General features: G+C 43.0%; 2 protein-coding genes across 2 annotated transcripts in view; one reads left to right on the forward strand and one right to left on the reverse strand.

Moving 5' to 3' along the window:
• JAM3 (junctional adhesion molecule 3) overlaps positions 1-15,824 on the forward strand; it is an 82,209-nt gene extending 66,385 nt beyond the window's left edge. Inside the window, exons 2-9 of the mRNA XM_047070694.1 lie at positions 4,427-4,492; positions 5,016-5,129; positions 9,176-9,328; positions 9,904-10,106; positions 11,098-11,197; positions 13,171-13,300; positions 13,398-13,452; positions 13,741-15,824. Coding sequence (XP_046926650.1) covers positions 4,427-4,492; positions 5,016-5,129; positions 9,176-9,328; positions 9,904-10,106; positions 11,098-11,197; positions 13,171-13,300; positions 13,398-13,452; positions 13,741-13,776 — 857 coding nt within the window. The 3' untranslated portion in view covers positions 13,777-15,824. The remainder of the gene's footprint in view (positions 1-4,426; positions 4,493-5,015; positions 5,130-9,175; positions 9,329-9,903; positions 10,107-11,097; positions 11,198-13,170; positions 13,301-13,397; positions 13,453-13,740) is intronic.
• A 1,316-nt stretch (positions 15,825-17,140) lies between these two features.
• NCAPD3 (non-SMC condensin II complex subunit D3) overlaps positions 17,141-25,241 on the reverse strand; it is a 63,028-nt gene continuing 54,927 nt past the window's right edge. Inside the window, exons 28-35 of the mRNA XM_047070692.1 lie at positions 24,560-24,670; positions 22,545-22,682; positions 21,669-21,835; positions 21,312-21,451; positions 19,832-19,909; positions 18,068-18,142; positions 17,930-17,990; positions 17,141-17,839 (exon numbers count right to left, since the gene is read on the reverse strand). Coding sequence (XP_046926648.1) covers positions 17,731-17,839; positions 17,930-17,990; positions 18,068-18,142; positions 19,832-19,909; positions 21,312-21,451; positions 21,669-21,835; positions 22,545-22,682; positions 24,560-24,670 — 879 coding nt within the window. The 3' untranslated portion in view covers positions 17,141-17,730. The remainder of the gene's footprint in view (positions 17,840-17,929; positions 17,991-18,067; positions 18,143-19,831; positions 19,910-21,311; positions 21,452-21,668; positions 21,836-22,544; positions 22,683-24,559; positions 24,671-25,241) is intronic.

The raw sequence follows: 25,241 nt of genomic DNA on the forward strand, positions 1-25,241 counted from the left end.
AACTACACCTATCTTAGATCCTTTCTAAGTCCAAGATTCAATAATATGTTTCTAGGCAGGATGAAGAAGAGAGTGCCCACATTATAGCTCTGCGAGAAAATGGAATTCAACTAAATGATGCTTTGGAAAGCTCAAGTCAAGGAAATACAATATAGAATACAAAAAAATGCACTTTGATTTATTCAGCAAACACTTTTCAGTTACCTACTAAATATCATTCAGTCATGGAATTGAAGATGTAAAGATGAAGAAACATGATACTTGTTCTTTTAAAATTTTTTAATGTTTATTTTATTTTTAAGAGAGACAGAGTGTGAGCAGGGGAGGGGTAGAGAGAGGGAGACAAAATCTGAAGCAGGCTCCAGGCTCTGAGCTGTCAGCACAGAGCCCGACGCAGGGCTCTGACTCACAAACTATGAGATCATGACCTGAGCCGAAGTTGGATGCTTAACCGACTGAGCCAGCCAGGCGCCCCTGAAACTTGTTCTTTAAACTAGAGTGTGAGCTCCATGAGAACGTAGATTTTTATTTGCTTTATTCATGTAATCATCGGTAATGTTTAGGCCAGGATCTGGCACACAGTAGGTGCTAAGTAAAAATTGCTGAATCAATGGATTATCCTAAAAAGCTTAGAGTCTGATAGACAAGCCAAGATAGGTAAGAAAATAAATAGGGACAACATGTGATAGATGCTATCACAGACTTTCCCCCCTTTTTCTCCTTTCAGAAAACCCTTTGTTCAGTCTTAAGTAATGCAATCACTGTGTGGGTATTCTGCTAGCACTGGAGTTAGGTATGTGCAAAATTAAACTTCAGGGCTGGCTTCCAGACCCCATTTCTACTGGTTCTGTCAGAGTCTTACCCTCAGGCGGGGATAGTGTTCCAGCTGAGTCACTGTGATACCTTCAAGAGTTGGGTTTGTTCCAGCCCTCACAGCACTGTTCTTTTACACACGGTATTGCTATACAGTTAACCCCTGAAGAACAAGGGGCTAAGAGGTGCCCCGCCCCTGCAGTTGAAAATCCTAGAACTTTTGACTCCACCAAAACTTAACTATTAATAGCCTACTGTTGACAGAAGCCTTACCTATAACATACACAGTCATTTAACACAAATTTTGTTATGTTGATTGTATTATATGCTGTATTATTACAATAAAGTAAGCTGGAGAAAAGAAAATGTTAAAATCATAAGATAAAGTACACTTACAGTACTGTATGTATATTTAAAACATCTTCCATAAATGGGCTGGCAGGGGCTGGGACAGAGGGTGGCAGCAGTGAGCCTGGCCCTGGGGTGACACTTTTCCTTAGCTTGGTGGTCTCTGCTCAGCATTGGCAGTGGCTGGGCAGCCCACAGGCACTGGGAGTGTCCTGGAGGTGCCGTATAGCTGCCCCAGCTGCCTGGAGTATATGGCTGGCTATAGCTAGCAGCAGCTGTGGCCTCTGGGAGGCTGCCAGGATGCATCAGTGCTGGGCCAGGAGGGACCAGCCGCAGCTCCAATGCAGCCCAGAGCCCTCTGGGCATGTTCTTCCGCTCCAGCCCAGTTCCTCCTGCCTGCCAGCCCTGGGTGTTCCACTGGACCACCCTGTTGGCACATGGGGTGACCTGCAGCCCTATCTGGTACCAGGGGTCCGGGCTGCAGATGGCCTCTGTGGGCGTCCCTGCCTGGGTTCTCAGAGGGCAGCAGGCGCAACTTCTGTGCCAGTCGCTTCGATTCTTCTGTGGAGACTAGGGTGGGCAGTTGTCAATAAATGCTATGTGGCTTTTGCTGTCCACTCTTAAAAACCCACCTAAAAATGGATCTGTGCAGTTCAAACCCATGTTGTTCAAGGGTCATCTGTATTTTAAAGTAGGGATCTGGGTTAGTGAGGATGGGTAAATGAGGCGGTATAGAATACTTGTAAATTTAAGACTTGTTTAAGAATGGAAGGAGAATTTTGAGGGAGGACTCTCAGCGGGACCACCTCACACCCTGGGCCCAGCTGTCGTGAATCATCACTTGGGCTAGAACTTCACTTGCTTATAGCGGTCCTCTGTTGTTGAATCTTCTTGGGACATCCAGGACTGGCACAAGCAGCTGTCTGTGAAAACTTACCCAGGGTCGTTGGGCAGTAGAGGGTCAGACCAAGCCTTTATTAAGGAGTATAGAGCACTCACTTCTTTGCTGCAGAGTAGAGGGATTAAAGAGGTGATTATTTCCATTATCTGGGGCGTGTTCCTTTAGCTTCTTTTAGGTGGTAAGAAACAAATTGGCTTATTTCACTTTAGAGGCTTATTGTAAAGAATGTGTCTCAGTTGGCCTTCATGAAAATTTGACATTGTTGCAGACACTAGAGTAACTTCAGTGGTACCTCTTTGTCTTCCAGTTCATTTGTTACCAACCATTTTGATAGCTAATCTTTCACTCTACTTCCACTCAGTTTCTTGGGTGACTATGCACTCTCTAATTCATTCTTAATTTCTCTCAGCAGGAAAGGGTCAAGTTGGGTTGTCCAATTATTTATTATCCAGTTGGACAAAGCTCTCATGAGTTACCTCAAAGTCTCCTTAGATGGCCTCTCGGTTGGAAGCTGATTACTTGTCATAGTTCTTTGTAACCAGAGTCTTATTTTCTCATCATCTAAACTATGGTGATCATACTGAAAGAACTGTCTATGGTCATTTCCTTAGAAGGAACATGTATGTCCTTGGTAGATATTCAGAGCATCATTTATTACTCTTTATCAGTGGGTCACTGGGAGCTTTCAGACTAAAGGAGATGTAGAAATTGCTGCAGATACACAGGGTGTATTTCTGGTTTCCAAAAGGAATAGCCCATGGCTAACCAAAACAAAATCAAATTATCTTTACTTGTCCTGGTTCAACAACCTTTTATAGAAATCATTGTTTTAGATACTAATAGCAACTCAGGTGTACATATTATATTTCTGATTTTTATCCCTTTTAGTTTTTTTAATGGATTTTGCTATAACTAATGAAGTCTTACTAAATAAGAAAGGATCAAATGTATACTTGGAACTATGCATGAAACTGAACCATTAAATATGATTAAAAATGGGAAAAGAATAGATTGTTGTGACCTTCATCCCACCTAATGATTCAAGGTGTTAGAAAAAAAGCAGCTTAGAGTACACATCTTTGCACATTTTCTTTATCTGGGATAGTAAGTAAGCTAAGAACTAGAGACCTTAATGAGGATTTTTTTTTTTAAAGATTGTATTTTTAGGTAATCTTTACACTCAACATGGGGTTTTGAACTTACAACCCCAAGATCAAGAGTTGCATGTTCCACCGACTGAGCTGGCTAGGCACCCCATTAATGAGGGTTTTATATATGAAGGCCTTCTTTGGGGAATGCATATTTTTCTAGAGGCCAGGTAGCTGAAGAATGACATTTTGTGAGTGGTCAGTCTACTACTTGATCTTCTCCAAGAAAATTAGTAAGACATTTTGAGACCACAATAAACTAGTTTTTAAAAAAAATTTTTTTTTAACGTTTATTTATTTTTGAGACAGAGAGAGACAGAGCATGAATGGGGGAAGGACAGAGAGAGAGGAAGACACAGAATCGGAAGCAGGCTCCAGGCTCTGAGCCATCAGCCCAGAGCCTGACGTGGGGCTCGAACTCACGGACCGCGAGATCGTGACCTGAGCTGAAGTTGGACGCTTAACCGACTGAGCCACCCAGGCGCCCCACAATAAACTAGTTTTAATGTTTGTTGAAACACATGGAGAGTCAAAGCTAGTTTGAAAGGGATTACCACGCAGTTGGTATATCCTGATTTCATCAGTGGCTTCATTCAACTTAGCTTCATGAAAATTACTTTATTATTTTTCCCATTTTACTAAAAACTAGTGAAAACTTTTTAATGGATGGGAATCACTGGGTTGCATGGCTAATATTGCACGGTGGTCTCTTAGCTGGTTGTGCCATACCAGAGAGTGTCGTGCCATCCTGAAGGGGAGAGCACCTGGCCGTGAGTCTGTGCCATATCAAATCCACCAAGAGTGCTGTTGCCGGGTAGGAAGCCTTAGAGGGGAGGAGAGTTGCAGGAGGCAGGAGTGACAAGAAGACCCGGGTGGGTCTGGATGAAGGATGTTGACAGGATTTATAATGACTCTGAGCAAAAAGAAAATTCTTAAAGGAAGAGTCTTTAAAGCCCCAGGGCCATTTTGTTCTGGAACTAAGAAAGAAAATGAATTCTTAGGACTCTTCTCTCAGTTCATTCCAGTGAGGTCAGACTGAGAAAGAAAGCAACTTGCTCTATCTAAGAGATTTTGTTTTGGAATATAATATTTTTCTATCCTCTGTGGTAAGTGATTGTAGCCTGTTTAGAAGGGAAAAATCTGAGCTCAGTTGGAGAGTTCTCTGCTATTTTAGAGTTATGTCGTCTCTGATTTCACTTTATTTTTTTTCCTTCAGGTTGCTTGATTGGGGCTGTGAATCTCAAATCCAGCAACCGAACCCCAGTGGTACAAGAATTTGAAAGTAAGTACAAGGGAGAGACCACTAGGAGAATAGGCGCCATCTAACGGACACTTGGTAGTCTTACAGCCAACTGAGGACAAACACACACACTGTAGTGCCAGAGATGTTCAGGTGGGTGGCCCCTTGGCAGTGCATCAGGTGTACAGGTGGGTCAGTGCAACACTGCTTCAGCAGGCCAACAGGGAACTCTGCAGCTTTTACATGGGCTAAAATCCGATTTCTGCTCTGGCTTTATACGTATACAACAAAGAATTTTCATATATATAAGCAGAGTATTAAGGGGGAATGTGTATTCTATTTAGTAAAAGTCCTTGCTAATCATATGTATTATTTTTCTGGCTAAAATTTATCTTTTGTTAAGGTCACTTGGAGCCTGGAGATAGGTAGATTTGTAACCTGCATGAAAGACGTCTCTAAAATTTGCGATAACTTGCAGGTTCTGGGTACACAAGTGATTGTAAAATTGTTTCACATCCTCTGAGAGTTCTTTTCTTCTTCTTCTTCTTCTTCTTCTGCTCATTAGGTGTGGAACTCTCTTGTATCATTACGGATTCACAGACAAATGACCCCAGGATTGAATGGAAGAAAATTCAAGATGACCGAACTGCATATGTGTTTTTTGACAACAGAATCCAGGGTATGACCCTCTAATCCCTTCCTTTGTCCACAAGGTCCAGGCATGTACTTGTGGCCAGAGACTTTCCTCTGACTGGTCCTGCATCTGTAGCAAGGATTGGTTTCTTGTTTTGTTTGTTTCACTTATAGAAAACTCAAACGTAGAAAAGTAATGAGAACAGTGTATTGAACCTCCCCATCCCTGTCATCCAGCTTTAACAAGTATCACCTCTTTAGTGAGGATTTAAATCTGTCTGCCCATCCTGTTGGAGTATCAGAGTGAACATTTTGTTAGGCCATCCTCTTATCACAGTCCATGACATTTGTGATACAAGCTGCATGAGTTAATCAGAAAGATCACGTGGAGCAGCAGGGAGACAAGTATTTACTGAGCACCTACTATGTGCCATACTTCCCATGTTGAGAAAGTGTTTGCTAGAACAGAGGTCAGCATAGGGTGTTCTCGGGTTGCATGAAGTAGGGGCAGGGTGGGTGGTGGGGAAGGCTTCCCAGAAGTGACATCTAGACAAGGTGATGAAGCTGGGTAACCAGTGAGGGGCTGGTGAAGAAGGGTGGATAAAGATGTTGGGCAAGAAAGAGTGTTGTATATAAAGATGTGGAAGCAAAAAGCAGATTGGCTCAGGGAAACTGCAAGTTCTCCACCATAGCTGGGACTTAGGGAGGGGAGAGCGGAGGGATTCTCCACAGCTGGGAAGGCATGCCAGGGCCAGGCAAGAATGAGGGTCCATAAAGATTTTTAGGAGGAAAGTGTCATGATTTCATTTACACTTCAGGAAGACTGACTTGCCTGCCTTGTAGGAAGAGATTGGAGAGGGAAACTCAGAGCAGAAGTGCTAATTCTGAATTTTTTGCAGATTGCAGAAGGGAGTTGCTAATGGCCTGAGCTAAGGTCAAGGCAGTGTAGAGAGAGATGAGGAGGGGTTGCTAAGGGCTGGCTGTGGCAAGGGAGGGAGAAGGAGGAATTACAGATGAATACCATGGGACCTTCCCTTCACTCTGACAGGAGGGACATGGTAGACATGAGGGACAAATGCAGCAACTTCTAAAGGCTGGCTTCGGAGTTGTCAGAGAACCTGCTAGTTGAGGCTTCAGAGGAGAATGGAGATTTTGTGGAAACGGCCTAATCTCAGTCTTCCTGCTTTGGGTCTCCAATATCATCAGGAGTGATAGGCTTTTAAATACCATTTTTTCCCTCACCAGTGTCTCCCCCACCTCTTAATTTTGAAGAGATGGAAATATTTTTCCCAGAAAACAAGTCCATTTTCTCTGGCAACTTAGGCTGCTGCTGATAAACCCTGTACACACACTTGTGATCATCAGAAAAACCAAGTAGGAATTTTCTTAAAGCACTTCTGTGTCTGGGAATTAAACACTCTTAGCCAGAGGGAGGGGGAAGGTATTTACACACAAAATATGAAGGCTGGAGGAAAACTTGAATCTGCTTGGTCTCTCCTCTTGCCTCAGTTCAGGTCTGTGCTAAAAACATCCTGATAGATCTTTAAAAATTTTATTATTGAAGTATGGGTGAAATACAGTGTTATATTAGGTTCAAGTATACAGCCTAGTGATTAGACAAATCTGTACCTGACTCAGGCTCACTGCAAAAAGTGTAGTCACTGTACATGATTACAATATCACTGATGGTGTTCCCTATGTTGTACTTTTTATCTCTGTGACTTACTTATTTTATAACTGGAATTTTGTGCCTCCTAATTCCCTTCACCTCACTCTCCTCCCCTCCAGCAACCACCAATTTGTTCTCTGTATTTATTAATCTGTTTGTTTTTTTTCTATTGTTTTGTTTTTTAGATTCCACATGTAAGTGAAATCGTATGGTACTTGTCTTTCTCTGTCTGACCTCACTTCACTTAGCATAATACCCTGTAGGCCCATCCATGTTGTCACAAATGGCAAAATCTCATTCTTTTTTATGGTTGAATAATATTCTCAATAATACACACACACACACCCATATCTTTGACAGATTTTTATTTACTAATTTCTTAAATTGTTGAAATTCTACTGAGGGCTGCTGAATAACAAACCTTCCTATTAGAAAATACCTTTGGAATGTTCATCCTTTGCAATAAGCATTTTGCTGTTTTTATTATATTATGGTAAATCCTTCCTGTTCTTGCCACCATTCAGCAGGTTTAGTAATAATTAGTTTCTATGTTTGTGTCATTTTCCTCCTAACTCCTTCCCTTATTTGTCATTCTTTAGGTTCTTCATGCTTCTTTGAAAGAGTTACCATCTTTTTGTGCTTTAAATGTTTTAAAAATTAAGGTACAATTTGTATGGTATAAAACTCATACTTTTGAAGTGTATACTTCAGTAGTTGTTAGTATATTCAACAAAGGTATATATCTCTCACCACCATCAAATTCCAGAACATCTTCACCAGCCTCCAGAGAAACTACATGTTTATTAGCAGTTACTCCCCTCCCCTTAATCCCCTCCTCCTGGCAGCCAGTAATCTCCTTTGTCTCTGGATTTGCCTGTTGTGGACACTTCATAGAAATGGAGGCATACAGTGTGTGGTCCTTTGTGACTTCTTTGACTTAGCATATTGTTTTCAAGTTTCATCCACATTGTAGCATGTGTCACTACTGCATTCCTTTTTATATGGAAGAATATTCCATTGTAAGTAGGCTAATTTTTAAAATCCATTTATCAATTGATGTACATTTGGGTTGTTTCCAATTTTTGGCTATTATCAATAATGCTGCTGTGGGTATTCATGTAGACATAATGGTTTTTGTGTAAATATAAGTTTTCATTTGGGGAAGATAAATGACCAAAAGTATAATTGCTAGGTAATATGGTAGTTGCATGTATAGTTGTTGTTGTCGTTGTCGTTTTTAAGAACTTGCCAAACTCTATTCCAAAGTGGCTACACCATTTTACATCCCTTTAGCAGTCTATTTCCCCACGTCCTCACTAACACTTGTAATTGTTCATCTTTTCAGTTCTGCCCTATGTGGGCGTGAAGTGGTATCTCATTGTGGTTTTGATTTGCATTTCCCTGGTGACTAATGATTTCGAGCATCTTTTCATGTTCTTAGTGGACATTTGTATATTTTCTTTGGAGAAATGTCTACTCAAATCCTTCGTCCATTTTTAACTAGGTTGTCTAATTATTTTTGAGTTGCAAATTCTTTATATATTGTGGATACTAGGCCTTTGTCAGATTCATGATTTGTAAATACTTCCTCCAATTCAGTGGATTGTCTTTTCAAAATTTGCATGTGTCCTTTGAAGCACAGAAGTCCAATGAAGGCCAATGTAACTTTTTTTATCCTTATGGTTTTGGTACCATTTCTAAGAAATCATTGCTTAATCCCAGGTCATGATGATTTATGTCGATGTTTTTTTCCTAAGAGTCATACTGTTAACTCTTACAGAAAGGTCTTTGTAGTGTATGGTATGAGGTAGGGGTCCAATCTCATTCTCTGGCATGTGGATATCCAGTTATCCCACCACCATTTATGAATACTGGTTGTTTTTTAATGTTGTTTGTTTGATTTTTTTTCTCTTTAAATGGGGAATCCTGGCTGGGAATGATGAAGAGGAAATGAGGTCCCTGCTTTAACAACAAAGACACATGTAATGAGTCCTCTTACACACCAGGTACTATTTTGCTGCTCAGTGTCCTCAGTTCATCTCTGTTGTAGAGGAGCAGAAACAAAATCCAGTCTGAAATCTCCTAATTGAGGCATTAAATGCTGGCTCCAGAAGCCACCTTCTTTAAGTGGCAAAGATGTTCTTACTTTTTATTTTTATTTTTTAAAGTTTTTATCTTTTTATTTATATTGAGAGAGAGATCGAGAGCAAGTGGGGGAGGGGTGGAGAGAGAGGGAGAGAGAGAATCCAAGCAGGCTCCACACTGTCAGCACAGAGCCGGACATGGGGCTCGAACTCCCAACCATGAGATCCTGACCTGAGCCAAAATCAAGAGTCAGATGCTTAACTGACTGAGCCACCCAGGCTACCCCCAAAATGTTTTTAAACAGTTTTTTTTGGTGTTCTGTTTCCTCTTTTCTATAGGAGATTTGGCAGGTCGTGCAGAATTATTGGGTAAAACGTCTTTAAGGATCTGGAATGTGACCCGGACAGACTCAGCCCTTTATCGCTGTGAAGTGGTTGCTCGAAATGACCGCAAAGAAATTGATGAGATTGTCATTGAGTTAACTGTGCAAGGTAGTAACTCACATGAAGTTAAAACATGTTCTCCCTTTCAGGCCTCATGAGTCTGTCTATTAAAAAAAAAAGAAGGATTGGGGAAGGGGAAAAAAGAATAAAGATCAGCTTTCTTTCTTTCTTTCTTTCTTTCTTTTTCTTTCTCTTTCTTCTTCTTCTTTCTTTCTTTCTTTCTTTCTTTCTTTCTTTCTTTCTTTCTTTCTTTCTCTCTCTCTCTCTCTCTCTCTCTCTCCATCCATCCATCCATCCATCCCAGGGGGTATTGCAGGACTTGCAGAGCTTGGACTGAGTTGGGGTGGAAGGTGAGAAGGGAAGTGGAACTCCTGCCACTCCCCTCCACCAGCTGTAGGAGGTGCTCCTCAGGGAGATGGAGGCATTAGAAATGCATTGTGGGACTGTATGTGGGGGGTGAGCTGTGAGGCAGATGCAGTGGCAGATCAGAGCCTGCAGGCAGGATGTGGGGATGGCAGTGGTGCAGGAATCCCCTGGCTGGTTTTCCTGGTTTTGGAGATTTATTGTGGGCTTTGATAAGCCATGTTGCTGATTTTAAACCCCAACCTGTGTTTCTCCCACAGTGAAGCCGGTACCTCCTGTGTGCAGAGTACCAAAGGCTGTACCCGTGGGCAAGACAGCCACGCTGCAGTGCCAGGAGAGTGAGGGCTTCCCCCGGCCTCACTACAGCTGGTATCGAAATGACGTGCCGCTGCCCACAGATTCCAGAGCCAATCCCAGATTTCGAAACTCCTCTTTTCTCTTAAACTCTGAAACAGGCACTCTGGTAAGATCTCTTCTCAGAGGTGAGGATAGAAACGTCTTTATTGGGGAAGGGATTCCTATTGTGGAAAGAGCACTTATTGAGAGAGACAATGAACTTTATAACACAGGAGCTAAAAACCCATAATGTTGAGATTCTGTGGGAAAAATGAACCTCCCCTTCTTTCTATAAACAAGTTCTAAGGGGATAAAATAAAGGGAAACCTGGAGAATAAAGTGTGATTATGTGATTATGAAGGGATAGTAAACAAATGTAATGGGTGGATGATGTTAGGGTCCTGATATGAATAACCAATTATAAAAATCATGAGACAATCGGGGAAATTGGATTACTGGCTGGATATTTGATTAAGGAATTGTTAGTTGCTTTAGGTACCATAATGGTATTGTTACAATGTTAAGAAGCTCTTGTCTTTTAGAGATGCATACTGAAGTATTTATGGATAAAATGTGTCTAGAATTTTCTTCAAAATGACCTAGTGGTGGTGGTGGGAAGTGGGTGGGGGGAGAGACGAAGTAAGATTGGTCATGTGCAGAAGACAGAATTGCCCTCAGCAGCATCTCACCGAGCTTTTACCACAGCTGCATCTCCTGGTGGTGTATCTAACATAGCCACAAGCAGGTTATACTAGGATCCTCTGTATTTGTATTGCCCAAGTGTTTCCTGAGAAACAATCATTATCAGAGAGTCCCTTTCCCTGAATAAAAGTAAAGCTCACATTGCATTCTGAATGTTATTAGGCTTTGATGTCTCCAGAAACCTAATGGGATCTCATTGTTCAGGAGCTCTTGGGCAAGACTTGGGAAAAAATTATCGGGGAAGAACCTGGACACTGACCAGGAAACCAAAAGGAAACTAAGAGCAAATAGACATTTTACTATGTTCTGAACTTAGCAGCTTGGTGGGGGAGAAGCATGGCAGTATCTTCTCTTCTGTCCCCAGAGGTGCACCCTGTTGATTAGTCTCGTGGTTTACTTGTGATTTCCGGAAACAGGTTTTCAGTGCTGTTCACAAGGAAGACTCTGGGCAGTATTACTGCATTGCTTCTAATGATGCAGGCTCAGCCAGATGTGAGGAGCAGATGATGGAAGTCTGTGAGTTATTTTTTGAAAATACTTCATCTGGGGGCGCCTGGGTGGCGCAGTCGGTTAAGCGTCCGACTTCAGCCAGGTCACGATCTCGCGGTCCGGGAGTTCGAGCCCCGCATCAGGCTCTGGGCTGATGGCTCAGAGCCTGGAGCCTGTTTCCGATTCTGTGTCTCCCTCTCTCTCTGCCCCTCCCCCGTTCATGCTCTATCTCTCTCTGTCCCAAAAATAAATAAACATTGAAAAAAAAAATTAAAAAAAAATATTTCATCTGAAGACTGGCAAGTGGATAGAACATTTTTAATTTAATATTAGACCATCAGTTTAGACAACTATTGTGCCATAGGTCAGCTTTCTTCTGGAGATGACTGAATTCACCAAAACCCATTAGGGGACATTGAAAGGAAAGATGAGAGAGTTCTGAGTAACAGCTAAATGACTAAGAAGTGGGTACTTGCAATATGTTTATCTCCTCAAAATAGACCTTCAGGAGTCTTCTGGTGTTGGGAACGTAGCTAATCATGTCACTTTTCAAATAAACTCCATTTCTTTGGTTATTGATAGGATTATCAAAACATAACATTGTGTAAGGTCTCCAGCAATTTATCCAGTTATAACCATTTTGTTATAAGCTGAAACCCAGAGTTTTAGCCCCAGTAACTTTACCCTATTCTGTGATGATGCTGTCTCTAGGGTACTGGTTCTGAAAGGGTGGTGTTGGGGGCAGGATGGGGCACACCTCCTTCCTTCCTGGGTATAACTGACCCCAGAGCAGTGTTTTCCAGACTTGCCTGATCATGAGAATCATTTGAGTGCACTTGCACATACAGATTCCAAGGCCTCACCCCAGGCGTATGGACTCAGTCCCCAGGGGAGTGTCTGTGGAAATGTCTGTGTGTAAAACATTCCAGGTGATTCTTGTCATCTGTCAAATTTGGGAAACTGCTCCAGGGCAGGAGGAAGATTCCTGGGCTTTGCCCCAAACCTATTGAATCTCTAGTGATAGAGGTTGGGAATTGGATGTTTTAAAGTCAGAATTTCAATTTTTAAATGCACACTCACATTTGAAATCACTGCACTGAGATAAAGGAGAATTTTAACAACTTCCAAGTTGTTTTCCATTATGTTTTCCATTGCATTTTTATTTGCATGAAGGAAACACCCCCAGTGCCCCAGCTGACAGGGACTGAGTATCTTTGCCCCATATATAGAAATGGGAAGAGGAGGGGATCAAGGGGTTTCCTCTAAGAGGGCTTATAGATATGAGGCCAGGCAGCTGCTGGTGAAAGGTCACGTTCCTGCCTCATATTTTTACCTTTAAGTGCTGTGTGAAACTAGTTCTCTTCCCCCAAATAATCCACAGCAAAGGGAATCCCTGGAAATTAGGAACTTTTTCTTCTTTGAGATTCCTGGCACCTTATTCTGTCTTTATAGTGAAACCATTTCCTCCATTAATAATATTTTCAGGGATTTAACCAGAGGATTTTTTTTAATTTTTAAAAAATTTTTTACATTTATTTTTTAGAGACACAAGCAGGAGGGGCAGAGAGAGGGGGAGACACACAAAGCAGGCTCCAGGCTCTGAGCTGTCAGCACAGACCCCGATGCGGGGCTTGAACCCACAAACCATGAGATCATGACCTGAGCCAAAGTCGGACGCTTAACCGACTGAGCCACCCAGGCACCCCAAGGATTTTAAAGCCTTTTATACAACGCTAAGCCCCTTTTAATACAGGATTAAGTATAATAGCATTTCAACTGTGGAGGTCTCAGTAGTTTTACAAGTGAGATCAGGAGTATGGGGTCCTATTTGTTGATGGGCTAGAAAGAGTTTTAAGTGCTCTCACTCTGCTGGCTGGGGTAGGCATGAGGGGGCAGGGTGGCGATGTGGAAGGATAAAGGAGGGAGGCACAGTGGGGTCAGGGGCTTTTATAAGACCAGATAGTGTGTATTCTCTCTTCCCTCCATCCATCTTTCTCCAGATGACCTGAACATTGGTGGCATTATTGGGGGGATCCTGGTGGTGCTTGCTGTACTGGCCCTGATAACAGTAGGCATCTGCTGTGCATACAGACGGGGTTACTTCATCAATAATAAGCAGAATGGTGAAAGGTGAGCCTGTCTTCTGTCTTAAGTGACAAAACCAAAGTTTAAGTTGGCATCCTATGAAAAATCAGTAGTCACTGAAGTCCTCTCTCTCGTATTTCAGTTACAAGAGTCCGGGGAAGTCAGATGGAGTTAACTATGTCAGGACAGAGGAAGAGGTAAGGAAAGGAGTTTCAGAACCTAGAAAGGGGGGTCTTCAAGCAGGAAAATGACATTCCTTCTTGGAAACTCTCCCGATATAATATTTTATACACTCTGGCATCATAGTTCTCAGGCTCTAGTAGATGTTACTTTTGAAGAATGGTTTCATTTGATTTGTTTTGCCTTAAGTTTCTTCTTCAGGAAAACCGTGATTAGACCTGACTTCCTCTGTTCCTCTTCCTGTCCTCCTCGGGCCCCTTGGTTGGTAGAGGATAGCCGTGTCTAACCCTGTGCTGGCCTTGCAGGGCGACTTCAGACACAAGTCATCATTTGTGATCTGAGATCTGACGGTGTGGCTGAGGGAGCACACACAAATACCTCCACCAGAAACTCCTATCAAGAACAGCCCGGGGCCAAGTGCACTTGGACAGAGCTACACACTTGCGCAAAAGCTTTTTGTTTGGCCAAAGTTGACTGCTACTCCTTTCTTACTTTTTAACAAGCCACATAAATAAAAGAAGTTCCCTCCAGCTGGGCCCAGTCATCATAAGGAAAAAAATTCTATTTCACTGAGGCTGATTCCCAGTCTATTTCTGGCCTTGTTCCCACCTGAGTGTTAGGGTCACTGTGAGGCTCTTGCTCACAGAAGCTGGGCTGGGCACCATGGGCCTCTGAAGGCAGTGTATTTGCCACTCACTGACATCAGCTAGGGTGAGCCCCGTGAGAGGGGCCACGGGGCAGCCACATAGCACCAGTACTGCAGGACTTGAGAGCATGACCCACCGTGAAACCTTGCAGCTGGAGTTTGAACCAGTCAGTCCAGAAAAGTGGCATTTTATGCAATGACCTTGTTTCATAGTGGCCCACAGTCAGCACTGTACTCATTGTTCTTAAAGGTTCTATTGATCAGTATTTTAGTGTCCTTCATGGAAAATCTCTTTGGAATTTTATTAAAACAGCTCAGATCAGGAAGATATATTGTTTGTTGGAAGAAAGGATCTTCTCACCTGTAGGAACCCTGCTTGTCCTTTGGGGGGTGGGGTGGATGTGTGGGATGTTCAGTATTTAAAGAAAACCTTCATTTTAGGTAAAATCTGAAATGGTACTAAAATCATGTTCTGCTTTTCTATGGGTATTTTATAAAATTTTACATTCTAAATTTTTGCTAAAGATGTATTTTGGTTATTGAAAAGAAAATTTCTATTTAAACTGTAAATATGTTGTCAGTACAGTGTTAAATAACCTATTTTTTTAAAAATTTCAACTTAAGGTAGGAGTTCCAAACTACTAGTGTTAAATTGGAAGATATCAATGATTAAAGAGTATTTTGACCCAAGAAATCCTCTTAAGGAGGCTTATTGGAACATTCCTTTTTTCCACATAAGTATCAGCATTTTTCACAAGAGAACTTACGTTGGCTATACATCAGATCATTGTTACTTAGGAAACCTTAAAAAAAAATTCCAGTTGAATAATGTTAGTATCTGTTTGCATCTCTCCTAAAGACATAAGGAGCTCTAAGGTTAGCTTTGAATGGCCTCTTCACTCAAACTACCTGTGCCGAAAGACCACCCAGAACTGCTTAGACATACATGTGAAATGTCAGCCAATCCCTGGACTTGAGTCTTGTGCCCCACTCTAAATACTGGCTACTAACATGAAGGCTGGCCAGCATGCGCACTGCCATCTTTAATGCTCAGACAGTGGCTCTATGTTAGCTTTACTGTGTTGGACAGTTCTAAGGTGTACACTTCAGGAAGAGTAGGTGTCCTCCATGTGGCATCCCAACCTTTGGGTCCCCTGTGACAGAGCACTTTTTGGTTGTGGATGGCTCATGAAACAAAGCAGCGGCTGCTGTTTGGTTTTAAAATTCATTTTACTTATTTGTGTAGTTCCTAAGACTGTCCAGGGCCAAAGGCAGTTCTGAAATCAACTACAATAATGTTTTTTAAGAAAATGAATTCCACTATTCCCTTTGCCATGAAGAAAGCACAGACACCACAGGTTGCGTCTTGCTTCACAATAAACCATTATGTGGCGGCAGAGAGGCCAGCCTTTTGAAGCCGGTTGGGTAGTGCAGCCAGGGCAGAAAGCCTGATGGTGAGAAAAGTGAAATGCCTGAATCAAGGCCATTTTCTGATTTTGATTTTAAAGTCTTTTTCTACCCAAGACACTGCAGCTCACTGTGTGTGGGACATTAGAAACATCGTTATAAAGCCTTTGTTCTTCAAGAGCAGATGTTCTTTGCCTCAGATATGTTGCTGTGTTAAACTCACAATGTGAAGAGGTTTGAAGAAGGAGCTGCTCAGAGGAGCACCCCCCAGTTCCACTGTGTGCTTAAAGGAGGGTTGTAGTCATCTTGGTATTAAACTTCAGTGTCTTAATTTTTTCTACTTTGGGTTTTTTTGTTTTTTTTTTTAATTGAATACTTGAGACTTATGTCGACTTTTCTTTTGTAAGTTATGTGAATACTTTACCATGGGGTATTTGGCAGAAGCGGTGGGCAACTCTTCATAATTGCTTAATGGTACCCATCTTCTTTTGCATTTGGGTCTTGGATGCTTAGACTTAAGACTGTCCTTTCATCTTCACCCCTATTTGGTGGAAAGGGATAGTGTCCCCGTTCTCTGGGAAGCAACACTTTGCCATCTTGGTTGTCATAGTGATAGGGCAGCCTTATCACCTCCCTTCTTATGACCCTAAAACCTCCTATCCTAGTGCCATGTGAACTGGGTCTGACAGAAGCGAGTATGGAGTCTGGGAAGTAGTTGCCTAACGTAAAAATGTAGGCCAAAAAGGAACATTCATGTGTTTTTAAAATGTGAATGCGACTGAAAACTCGAAGCCTCTACAAGGCTGTTGTGGCCTTTGGTGTGGCTGTTGCTGTACATAGAGACTTGTACTAACACACCTAGAAGTTGGTATTTGTTAAACCTCATTTATAAAAGCTTTAAAAAAAAAACAAAAAAAACCCTGCCTCATTATTTCTCTTTCTTATATGCTCTTACCTTGGGTTTACCTCTTTTTCCTAGCATTTTGTTAGGCAAATACATTTAAGATGGTATAGTCCCAGGTTTAAAGAGAGACTGCCATCAAGTACCATCTACCTGATCTGGAGATAAGTCTTTACTCAAGAAGACTGCTCTGTGACTTCCTCTGCCAATGACAACGTCCATGTGTGTCACTGTTCATATATGGGAGAGCTGAGGGGTAGAGCACAATGACATTCTACCTTTCAGATCCAATTACCACATTTATTTAAAAAAATAGCAACACAGTAACCCTGCACTTTTGCTTCTGTAGTCCTGGGATTAAAAAGTGAACTGACTGAATTTCTTCCCAGTCACTCTTGGACAAAACATGAATGGACATGTTTTAAGGTTACCCAATGGCATCAGAAGAAGACACCAAAGCCATTCCCCCTCGTGGGAGCAGTCTTTGTGGAGCTTAAGACAAGCCAGCATTAGTGCACGCAGGTCAGGACCCAAGGGGGGACTTTCACGAGCAGGCCTACATTCACACACTAAGAAGGATGTGTGCTGTTAGGAGGCAGACAAAGGGACAGGAACTGAACATTACTGACAAAGGCTTTTTTTTTCCCCCTACAAGGAAAGTTGGGTTTTATTCTTTTTTTTTTTTTTTTTTTTTTAAACAGACATTTATTTCTCACAGTTCTCCAGGCTGGGAGGGTTTTATTATTATTAAACATTTCATGTAAATTAAAATGACTACCAGTAAAAACCCTGTGCTAAAAATAGAAATATTCTTTTGAACATAGAAGGCTGTATTTATGTTTAACCTTTATTATTCCATTTTAGAAAGCTGTACACTTTAAAAACTTCTAATTTATAAATAAGAATAAAAAAATAATTACAGTCAAACTTTCATCATTAGATACAGGAAACTATGTAGGGAATTCCAAACAGATAACAGAGGCCTGATTTATATAATAGAAAACTCATCTGTTAAGTTGTGTTCCTTAAGGACCAGAATACAGTTTACCAGAATGAACTTGATACTTTCAAATGGAGTAAAGTTAGAATATTTTAAATAGCTAAGACATTTCTCTAATATTTTACAACTTTTTTCATATTTCATATAATCATAAAGAGAAATGTAAAAGGTTGGTCAGCCCACACAGGTGAACAGTTACGGGCTGGAATCACAGGAACGTCTCTGGTATCGCACACTAAAAGCTGCCCTCTCCCTGGGGGTGAGGGAAGCGGACTCTGCACAGACAGGACACACCATGTCCTTAGAGCTCTTGCCTCCCAGACACTCCCAAACACACGGTTTCAGTTGGCTGTTTTCAGTGGGGTCTTTCGGAGTGACCTCCTGCTGGGGGCCGGGTTATCTTTATTTCTGGCTGGGGACTTCACGTTCCATTGCTGAGGCTGCGGGGCCCTAGGGAAAGGAAAGAGACAATTACTCTGGAACTAAAGATAAAACACTGACAAAAACATTTACCTCAAAAGGAACTCTTGGTAAACTTACGGTTTATCAGGAAGTGATAAACATAAAATGTCATTTCCTTGACACTGGGTTTCAATTTTCTCTGAAAGGGAGTCAGACACAAATTCAGATTTCCTACTCTCAAAAACAGCTAATATATCTGACAAGAAGGGAACTTGCCTTTGATTGAAGAAGGCGTCCGTGGTGTGACTATGTAGCTGACTCCTGCTCCAAATGTGACATCATTGATGGTCCCTGGATAAAGGGGAAAGCAGCACCATTAATGAAAAGCCAGTAGGAAATAGACATACATAAAGTCACTGGAGCAGAGCCCTGGAGCTTCTGCTACAGTCTTACTCTGTCATCTGCATCAGGCCCCAAGTGCTGTCAAATCTAAATCCAGGGGCCATATAAGGCCTCAATTAGACTTTTTGCAGGATGAGACTTCGTCTTCCTGATATTCATCCCATCTGTGGTCCCCTGGCTCTCTCCTTGGACCACTCCCTCCTCAGACAGCTTTGCTGACCCCTGTGTACCCACTGTTCACGGCCTCTGGCTCCTCACCCACCCCATGTCTCCTGTTACTGCCAACACACCAGTGCCCCCCCCCCCCAAAACTTCACCCAGCTCTGACCTCCCTCCAGAGTACTGCGTTTCCTACTCCCACACTACACTCCCTGAAGACGCTTAGCCAACTCGTTACCCCTGCTCCTCAGCACGGTCCTTCTGAATCTCTTTCCTATTGACGGTCTGTCCAAGCTGGGAATGCCAGGTGGGAAAGCTAGTAACGGGTCACGTCCACCTTCCTCCTATCTCCTCTTCCACTCCAACTTAGCACAGTGGTCTCCACCATGGCCTCCCCTTCCTCCAGTTCCCCCCTGGGAGGCAGGGAGCAGAGTGTGGGAACAGACTTGAATCAGACTTGATCGGAATTCTGGCTCTGGGTCTTACTAGCTGTGTGAAATTACTCTAAAAACCTCAAGTTTCTTTATCTCCAAAATGGGATACAGATGTACCTGCCTCAGGGTTGTCGGGATGAAATGAGATTATTTATGTTAAGTTCTTAACACAGTACTTGGCACAAGGTCAGTGCTGAAGAAAGGCTAACAATTATGTAATTTATTAGCAGTTATCCCCTATGTCACTAAAGTTTAAAGATCTGGTGAGGTGGCTGCTCTGCTTACGCATCCTGATGGCTCAGTGCTCTAGAGGAGGCCTCAAATCTAGCCTCTGTGTAAGCTGGACATAACAACCTCTGTGTGAGTCAGCCCCAAGCCACCCTTACCAGCCCACTTGCTATATTCCCACACTGTGGGCCACCGTGTCCAATTATCACTGTTCTCTTCCTGGCTCCGGTCTGCACATGCAGTCCCTGCTGCCTGGAACTCCTCCTGCTGACAATGCCAGTCACTTGAGACCTGGGTGGTGACACCTCTCCCAGGGACTTGCTCCCTCTTCTGTCCTGTACCATCACACTTGTCGGGGATACACAGCACAGGCTCAACAGCTGGCTGGCTGTTGGCTATCCTGTCAGAGGCTGCGTACCTCCCACAAAACCAATTGTGACGTGACTGCCACCCAGCAGGGCTGCCTGAGGCCGGCAGGAATATGCAAGAGGGGCACTGTCCAGGGAAGCTGTGCCTCAGCTTCCCTGTCTGTCAAATGAGGAACCTCACCAGGTGGTTGGGAGTTGCACTGAGTTCATATGTATAAAAGCATTTAGAAGAGCGCTTGACATTCAGCTAGTGCTCAGTCTATGGAGTTACTGCAATTATCACGAGACGCTGTCTGACAATGCACTACAATGTGGTTGACCATCAGGAGCACCCTTATCTAGTAAAAGATGTGTCTCACAACAGAAGGAGTCCTACTGCAGCTCCAGCAGACACACTGTGACCACAGGAGATACTCAGCAGGAGCTGGCTTATTCACGTGAGAACTTACTCTCAGGGGTGCTGATCGCTCGTTTCGTTACATGGTCGACAGCTCCGCTGGACTCCTGCTCCAGGCTGTAGGAAGTTGCTAGGATAAAACAGTATAGTTTTATCTGTCCCAAAACACCCGAACACAATATCAAAGGGCAAAACAACCAAATCAGGAAAAATATTAGCAAAATATCTGATGAAGTTATTATCCCAAATAAGGTGTTCTTCTAATGAGGTAATTCAGAAAGATACCAAAAATGATAAACCTGAGAAACAATGTCCATCTCCACTAGGAAATTAAAACCATAACCAGTTTTGGTCTACAAAGCTCGGCAAAGAAGAGGGAAAATTGGAAAACCAGTGTTTCTAAGAAGGAAAAGGGACACTGGTGTACCTTTGCTCCCACCAATGTACAATGTGGAGTCAATGACAGAGGGCAGTCTGGGGCTTTAAAAATGTTCATGGCCTCTGAGTGCTGGGAATTAAATCCTAAAGATTACATATATACAAGGATGTTCACTGTGACATTACTTACTTCAAAAAATTGAAAAACACCTATATTTCCAAGAATAGGGTAATAGTAAATAGGTTCCAGTACTTCCGCAAGATAGAAAACTACAAAGCCACTGGGAGAAAAGATAGAAAGAAAAGTTCATGGAAAAATGTTCACTGTTGTCAGTATGTGCAGAGAAGTGGATTACAAACCAGAAATGCACACTAAGATCACAACTTAATTTTTTTTTCTTAAGTTTATTGAGAGAGATGGAGACAGTGCAAGTGGGGGAAGGGCAGAGAGAGAGGGAGACACAGAATCTGAAGCAGGCTCCAGGCTCTGAGCTGTCAGCACAGAGCCCAACATGGGGCTCGAACTCATGAAACCATGAGATCATGACCTGAGCCAAAACCGAGAGTCAGATGCTTAACCGACTGAGCCACCCAGGTGCCCCTAAGATCACAACTTTATAAATAAGGCCAAAGGCATGTGTGTGTGAGGAATAAAAAGACTGAAGAATTAACACCTTACTGCTACAGGTGAGTTTTCACTTCACTCTCTTTTCCAAATCTCTTATAAATATGCACTGTTTTATTACCTAGAATCCCAAATCCCCAAAGTTGTTTGTTTTAAAGACAAGAAAACAGAGGGGTGCCTGGTTGGCTCAGTAGGTTAGGCATCCAACTTCGGCTCAGCTCATGATCTCGCGGTTCATGGGTTCAAGCCCCGTGTTAGTCTCTGTGCTGACAACTCAGAGCCTGGAACCTGCTTTAGTTCTCTGTGTCTCCCTCTCTCTCTGCCCCTCCCCTGCTCGCACTCTGTCTCTGTCTCAAAAATAAATAAACATTAAAAAAAATTTTTTTTGAAGACAAGAAAACAGAAATCATTTTGAAAGCAAAGAAAGGGAGACCTGTTCTGTCTTTTCATCTGTGTGTTCACTGTGTCTGCGATACAAAACCCCACACATCTACCAGCCCCTGGAGCCACCCTGGGACTCGGGACTTACCACGATGGCACATTTTGTCCAGGCTTTGAGAACTCAAAGGGAATGACAACCCTCCTGTACTCCGACTCCGGTGACTGCTGTTGGACTCCACAGCCTTCTTGACAGAATTCAGGATTGCGATGGTGCTCAGGGACATGCGCCTGCAGAGGAAAACAGGCCACAGGCATGCAGAGGAGGCTGAAAACACTGGAGTGACTGCCCTCTGCCTCTTGATTGTGCCCTCATCCACACCCATTTCAGATTTGAGTGCGAGGAGCCTGGAGGGTGTGGGTGAAAACGCCCCGTGGGGAAGATACAGATGCCACGGAGAAGGTGGTGAGAGGCAGGGGTCCCCGTTACTGACACCCGGCTCCATACCTGCCTTTGGGCATAAGTGTCTTCAACAGCCCTGTCTCTAGGGAAGAAGGCAGAGGCGGTGCCTGGCCAGCAATCGCCCTGGGTGTTGAGGGCTGGCTTGCAGCAGCGGGCACAGCAGCACCTTCTTGGCCAGCCAGAGCTGGCATTCCTTCGAAACTCGGAGCAACCTGTCAGGGAAGATAAAGAAAGACTATTTATCTACTGACACTTCTATTTATTTATTTTTAAATAGAACCTTTACATGCCCTGAGTAAGTCCGTAAGTAATTTATTTTAAAACCATGTCAGCCATGGGCACACAGAACGTTCTCTCCAGAAACAGTTGAGGCAGATGTGGTGTTAAAGAGAAAAAAGATTAAGTTAGTTTGTCCTAATCATTTTTTAATGCAGCAGATATGTCTGGATTTCTCAGAGAAGTGAGCACACTATGTCTGAAAATGAACAGCAGCTCACCTAGAAATAGCCCAAGTGACATTCTGTCCGAAACAGGGGCACACAGGAAGCAGGACCATAAGTAAATGGAGACACCTAGGGGGATCTGGTTAGCTGTGATCACTATAATCAGATTAAATAACTCGACTACCAGCTTGCTTTCTGGGTATTCACATACTTCCCCCAAGTATTACTATGACTTTCCAGACAAGTTCATGTGATCCGGCCATGAGGGAAGGGAAGCCTCCCTGATCGAGAGATCTGCATGGCACACGTGGCAAAGGAACACGCAGCAGTCCTGAAGGTCTCACTCACACCAGCCTCAGCTTGTGTGTGGGTTTCGAGAAGCACTGGGAAAGCTGATGGCAGAGGGAAGACTGTGAAGGTGGGCCACCCCGCACCTGCTCTCTGTGCACCTGCCGGCCCTGTAAGCCGCCCCACTCACATCTGCCAGTCTCGCCAGCTCCTGCTCCTGGGCTAGCTGTTCGTTGTACTTCTTCATGTCGTACTCGAGTTCCGATGCCAGCTGCTTGTCTAATGCAAAGAAGTCCTTGATTTCATCGCGGTAATCCTGCATCACCTCCTAAAACAGATCCCAGAGGCACACTTTAGTAAGTTTTCTTAAATAAATAAGCTCTCCAACCTGACCTGACAAATATTAACATGAACAGGAAGACATGTGTTGCTGAACTATTTCTAGTACATCAACCAACAAGTTAAGTAACATAATGGTGTTTTCCCAGGAAATGCCAACCATGCATGTATTTACCACACAAGCCAGTGAGCTCAACATGAGACATTAACTATTAGTTCTGATCTCTTACGGAGCTTCCTATCTGCCAATTAATAGGAAATTTCCCAGGTTCCTGATGAAGGACAAAGGACAAGGAATCACACAATCTTTGCCTAAAGCAGAACTTACAACAGAGGCACAGAACTGCCACCAATAAGCTACCGCCTTCCCATTCTTGAAGGCTGGGATGGGGATGGTGACATATCTAGGTGGTGGGCTTGGCTCTAAGTCAAGGATCTAGTTTAAAGGGTCTTGTAGTGTCAGGGCCCTTAGAAATTGAAGCCAGAGGTTATATGGGCAGGTAATACATGGCACGTCCTGGTGCAGACAGGGCCTCTGGAACACGTTACAGAAAGCAGTGCAGTGTAAAAGTTGCTTATCTATCTGTCCACACTAGCTTTCTGAGAGGACTGCAACTATCTTTGTGTCTTTTGAAAATAGGACAGAAAACCTTTTATCATATGAACGTAAGAACATTCTCAGGTCTGAAAAGGGGCTGCCAGGGACCAGACCTCCTTGCTAAGAGAAAGAAACCACTTCACCTAACAGTGCTAGAGGGAGAAGCTTTATCATAGCCCCAACTGCAAGGGAAGTCCCAACAAAGGGAAGGAACTCTATGAATGCTTCCAGCTGCCACCAAGAGAGGGTTGCCCAAATGAGACGAAAGAGTGGCCAGAGCTGCTTGCACAGAAGGCTGCCAATGCACATGTGCCACGCTGCTGGAGCTGGAGGAAGGCAGCTATGTGGCCGTTCTCTGGGCATGTGCTCAGACAGGAGAAAGACTCGTTGTTCGGAAGCCTTTCAGCAGTTTATTGAGGGTCTAAACTCCTTTCTTTCTGAGCTTTAAAACAGGGCAATAAAAGTATAAGAATAACTGGAAGTTGTCATTTTTTCCCATACAATTATCCTATCTCTCCTACCTTAACTTTCTTTAAAGAGATACTTGAAGAATTTACATTCAATGTAATTTGGTGGTAGCCCTTATTGGCAAAAAAAATTTTTAGCATTTTTTTGGGGGGAAGAAAATGGCATAGTGTAAACAGAGAAAGGAAAAAATGTTGCATTTATTTCTGATCGAAAAATTTTGCCAGAAAGGTGAGGGGCCTCATTTATATCTGCACGGCAAGTCCACTTATCTTGGGTGCTTAGACTGCAACCTTTGATGGCTTTGGATTCCACCAGTGATGGCAGCCCAGCCCCATCAGTGCTCCCCAAGACCCACTGCTATTTCCTGATGCAGAGGAAGTGTTAAAGGTAAACACCCCCAAATTAAACATGATGCCCAGTCACTTTATCCCTCACCAGAATGAACTAAGATGATACCTTTGTACCTTGACCCTAGCTGAGAAAGCTTTCAGAACTAAATCTCAAAACTGGCATCAAGGACACACATGCTCAGTACAGTGGGTCAGCCCTTCATAAACTCAATTGCATGAAAAAGGCAAGAACTGGCTTCTGTGGAACCTATGGTCAAACTCTCTCTCTTCTCCCCCACAGTCAAAGGCCTGTCTGGCTGGTCTAGTTCTAGAAAAATGTGAAGCTGGTTTTGTAGCAGTTTGAGCTCCTAAATTCACTGACCAACTGCACCATCATAACTGCTACAGATTCTGACTACTGAGCTGGAGAAGGGAGACACCCCAACCACAAAGCACAAGGTCATCTTTTACCCTGAGATAGGTCATGAGTTCCCGCAAAGCTGGGATCTTATTTCTCTCTAGCACAGTCTTCAGGGAGATGATAATTGGAATAATATTTTCTATGAAATTCTTCTTCTGAACCTGTAGTAACACAAACAACGGCATGTTTTAGGTGGATAAAGTTCTGAGACAAAGGCTTCTCCTTGACCTAGTTCTTTCTGTACAGCCAATCTAGGGTGCTACAGAAGCTTCTTATTTTTTTATTATGATACTGGAGATTGTAGAGGACCCAGCACCCTTGTCCTGGAGACTTTATAAGCATTACCTCAAAACACTCTGAAGCATTTGTGAAGGAGGATGAGGATGAATGCTATTCTTACTTTCTAAACAAGAAGCGGGAATTAGAAAAATGTTGAATAACTTGACAACAAGCTCCAAATGTCCATACAAATCCATCTCAGATGCATTCCATTCCTCCACTCAGGAGGAATGAAAATGAGCTCAAATCTGGCCACCCAAAAGAGACATTTTTTTTTCCTGATGTGAAATGACAAATAGTTGAGAACGGCAAACATGAGTCAATTTGGTATCTCTCTCTTTTTGTGTGTCTAAACTTTGCACACATTTAGAAAAGGGTTATGTATTTATATAGTACCCGATTTGACCAAGGCTTCAAATTCTTTACCATGAATGGTCACTAGCCACAAATATT

This window comes from Lynx rufus, unplaced genomic scaffold (genome assembly GCF_022079265.1).
Source record: "Lynx rufus isolate CCGP_SWC_20201006 ecotype Redwood Valley unplaced genomic scaffold, mLynRuf1.p SCAF_9, whole genome shotgun sequence".
In the NCBI taxonomy this organism is placed as follows: domain Eukaryota; kingdom Metazoa; phylum Chordata; class Mammalia; order Carnivora; family Felidae; genus Lynx; species Lynx rufus.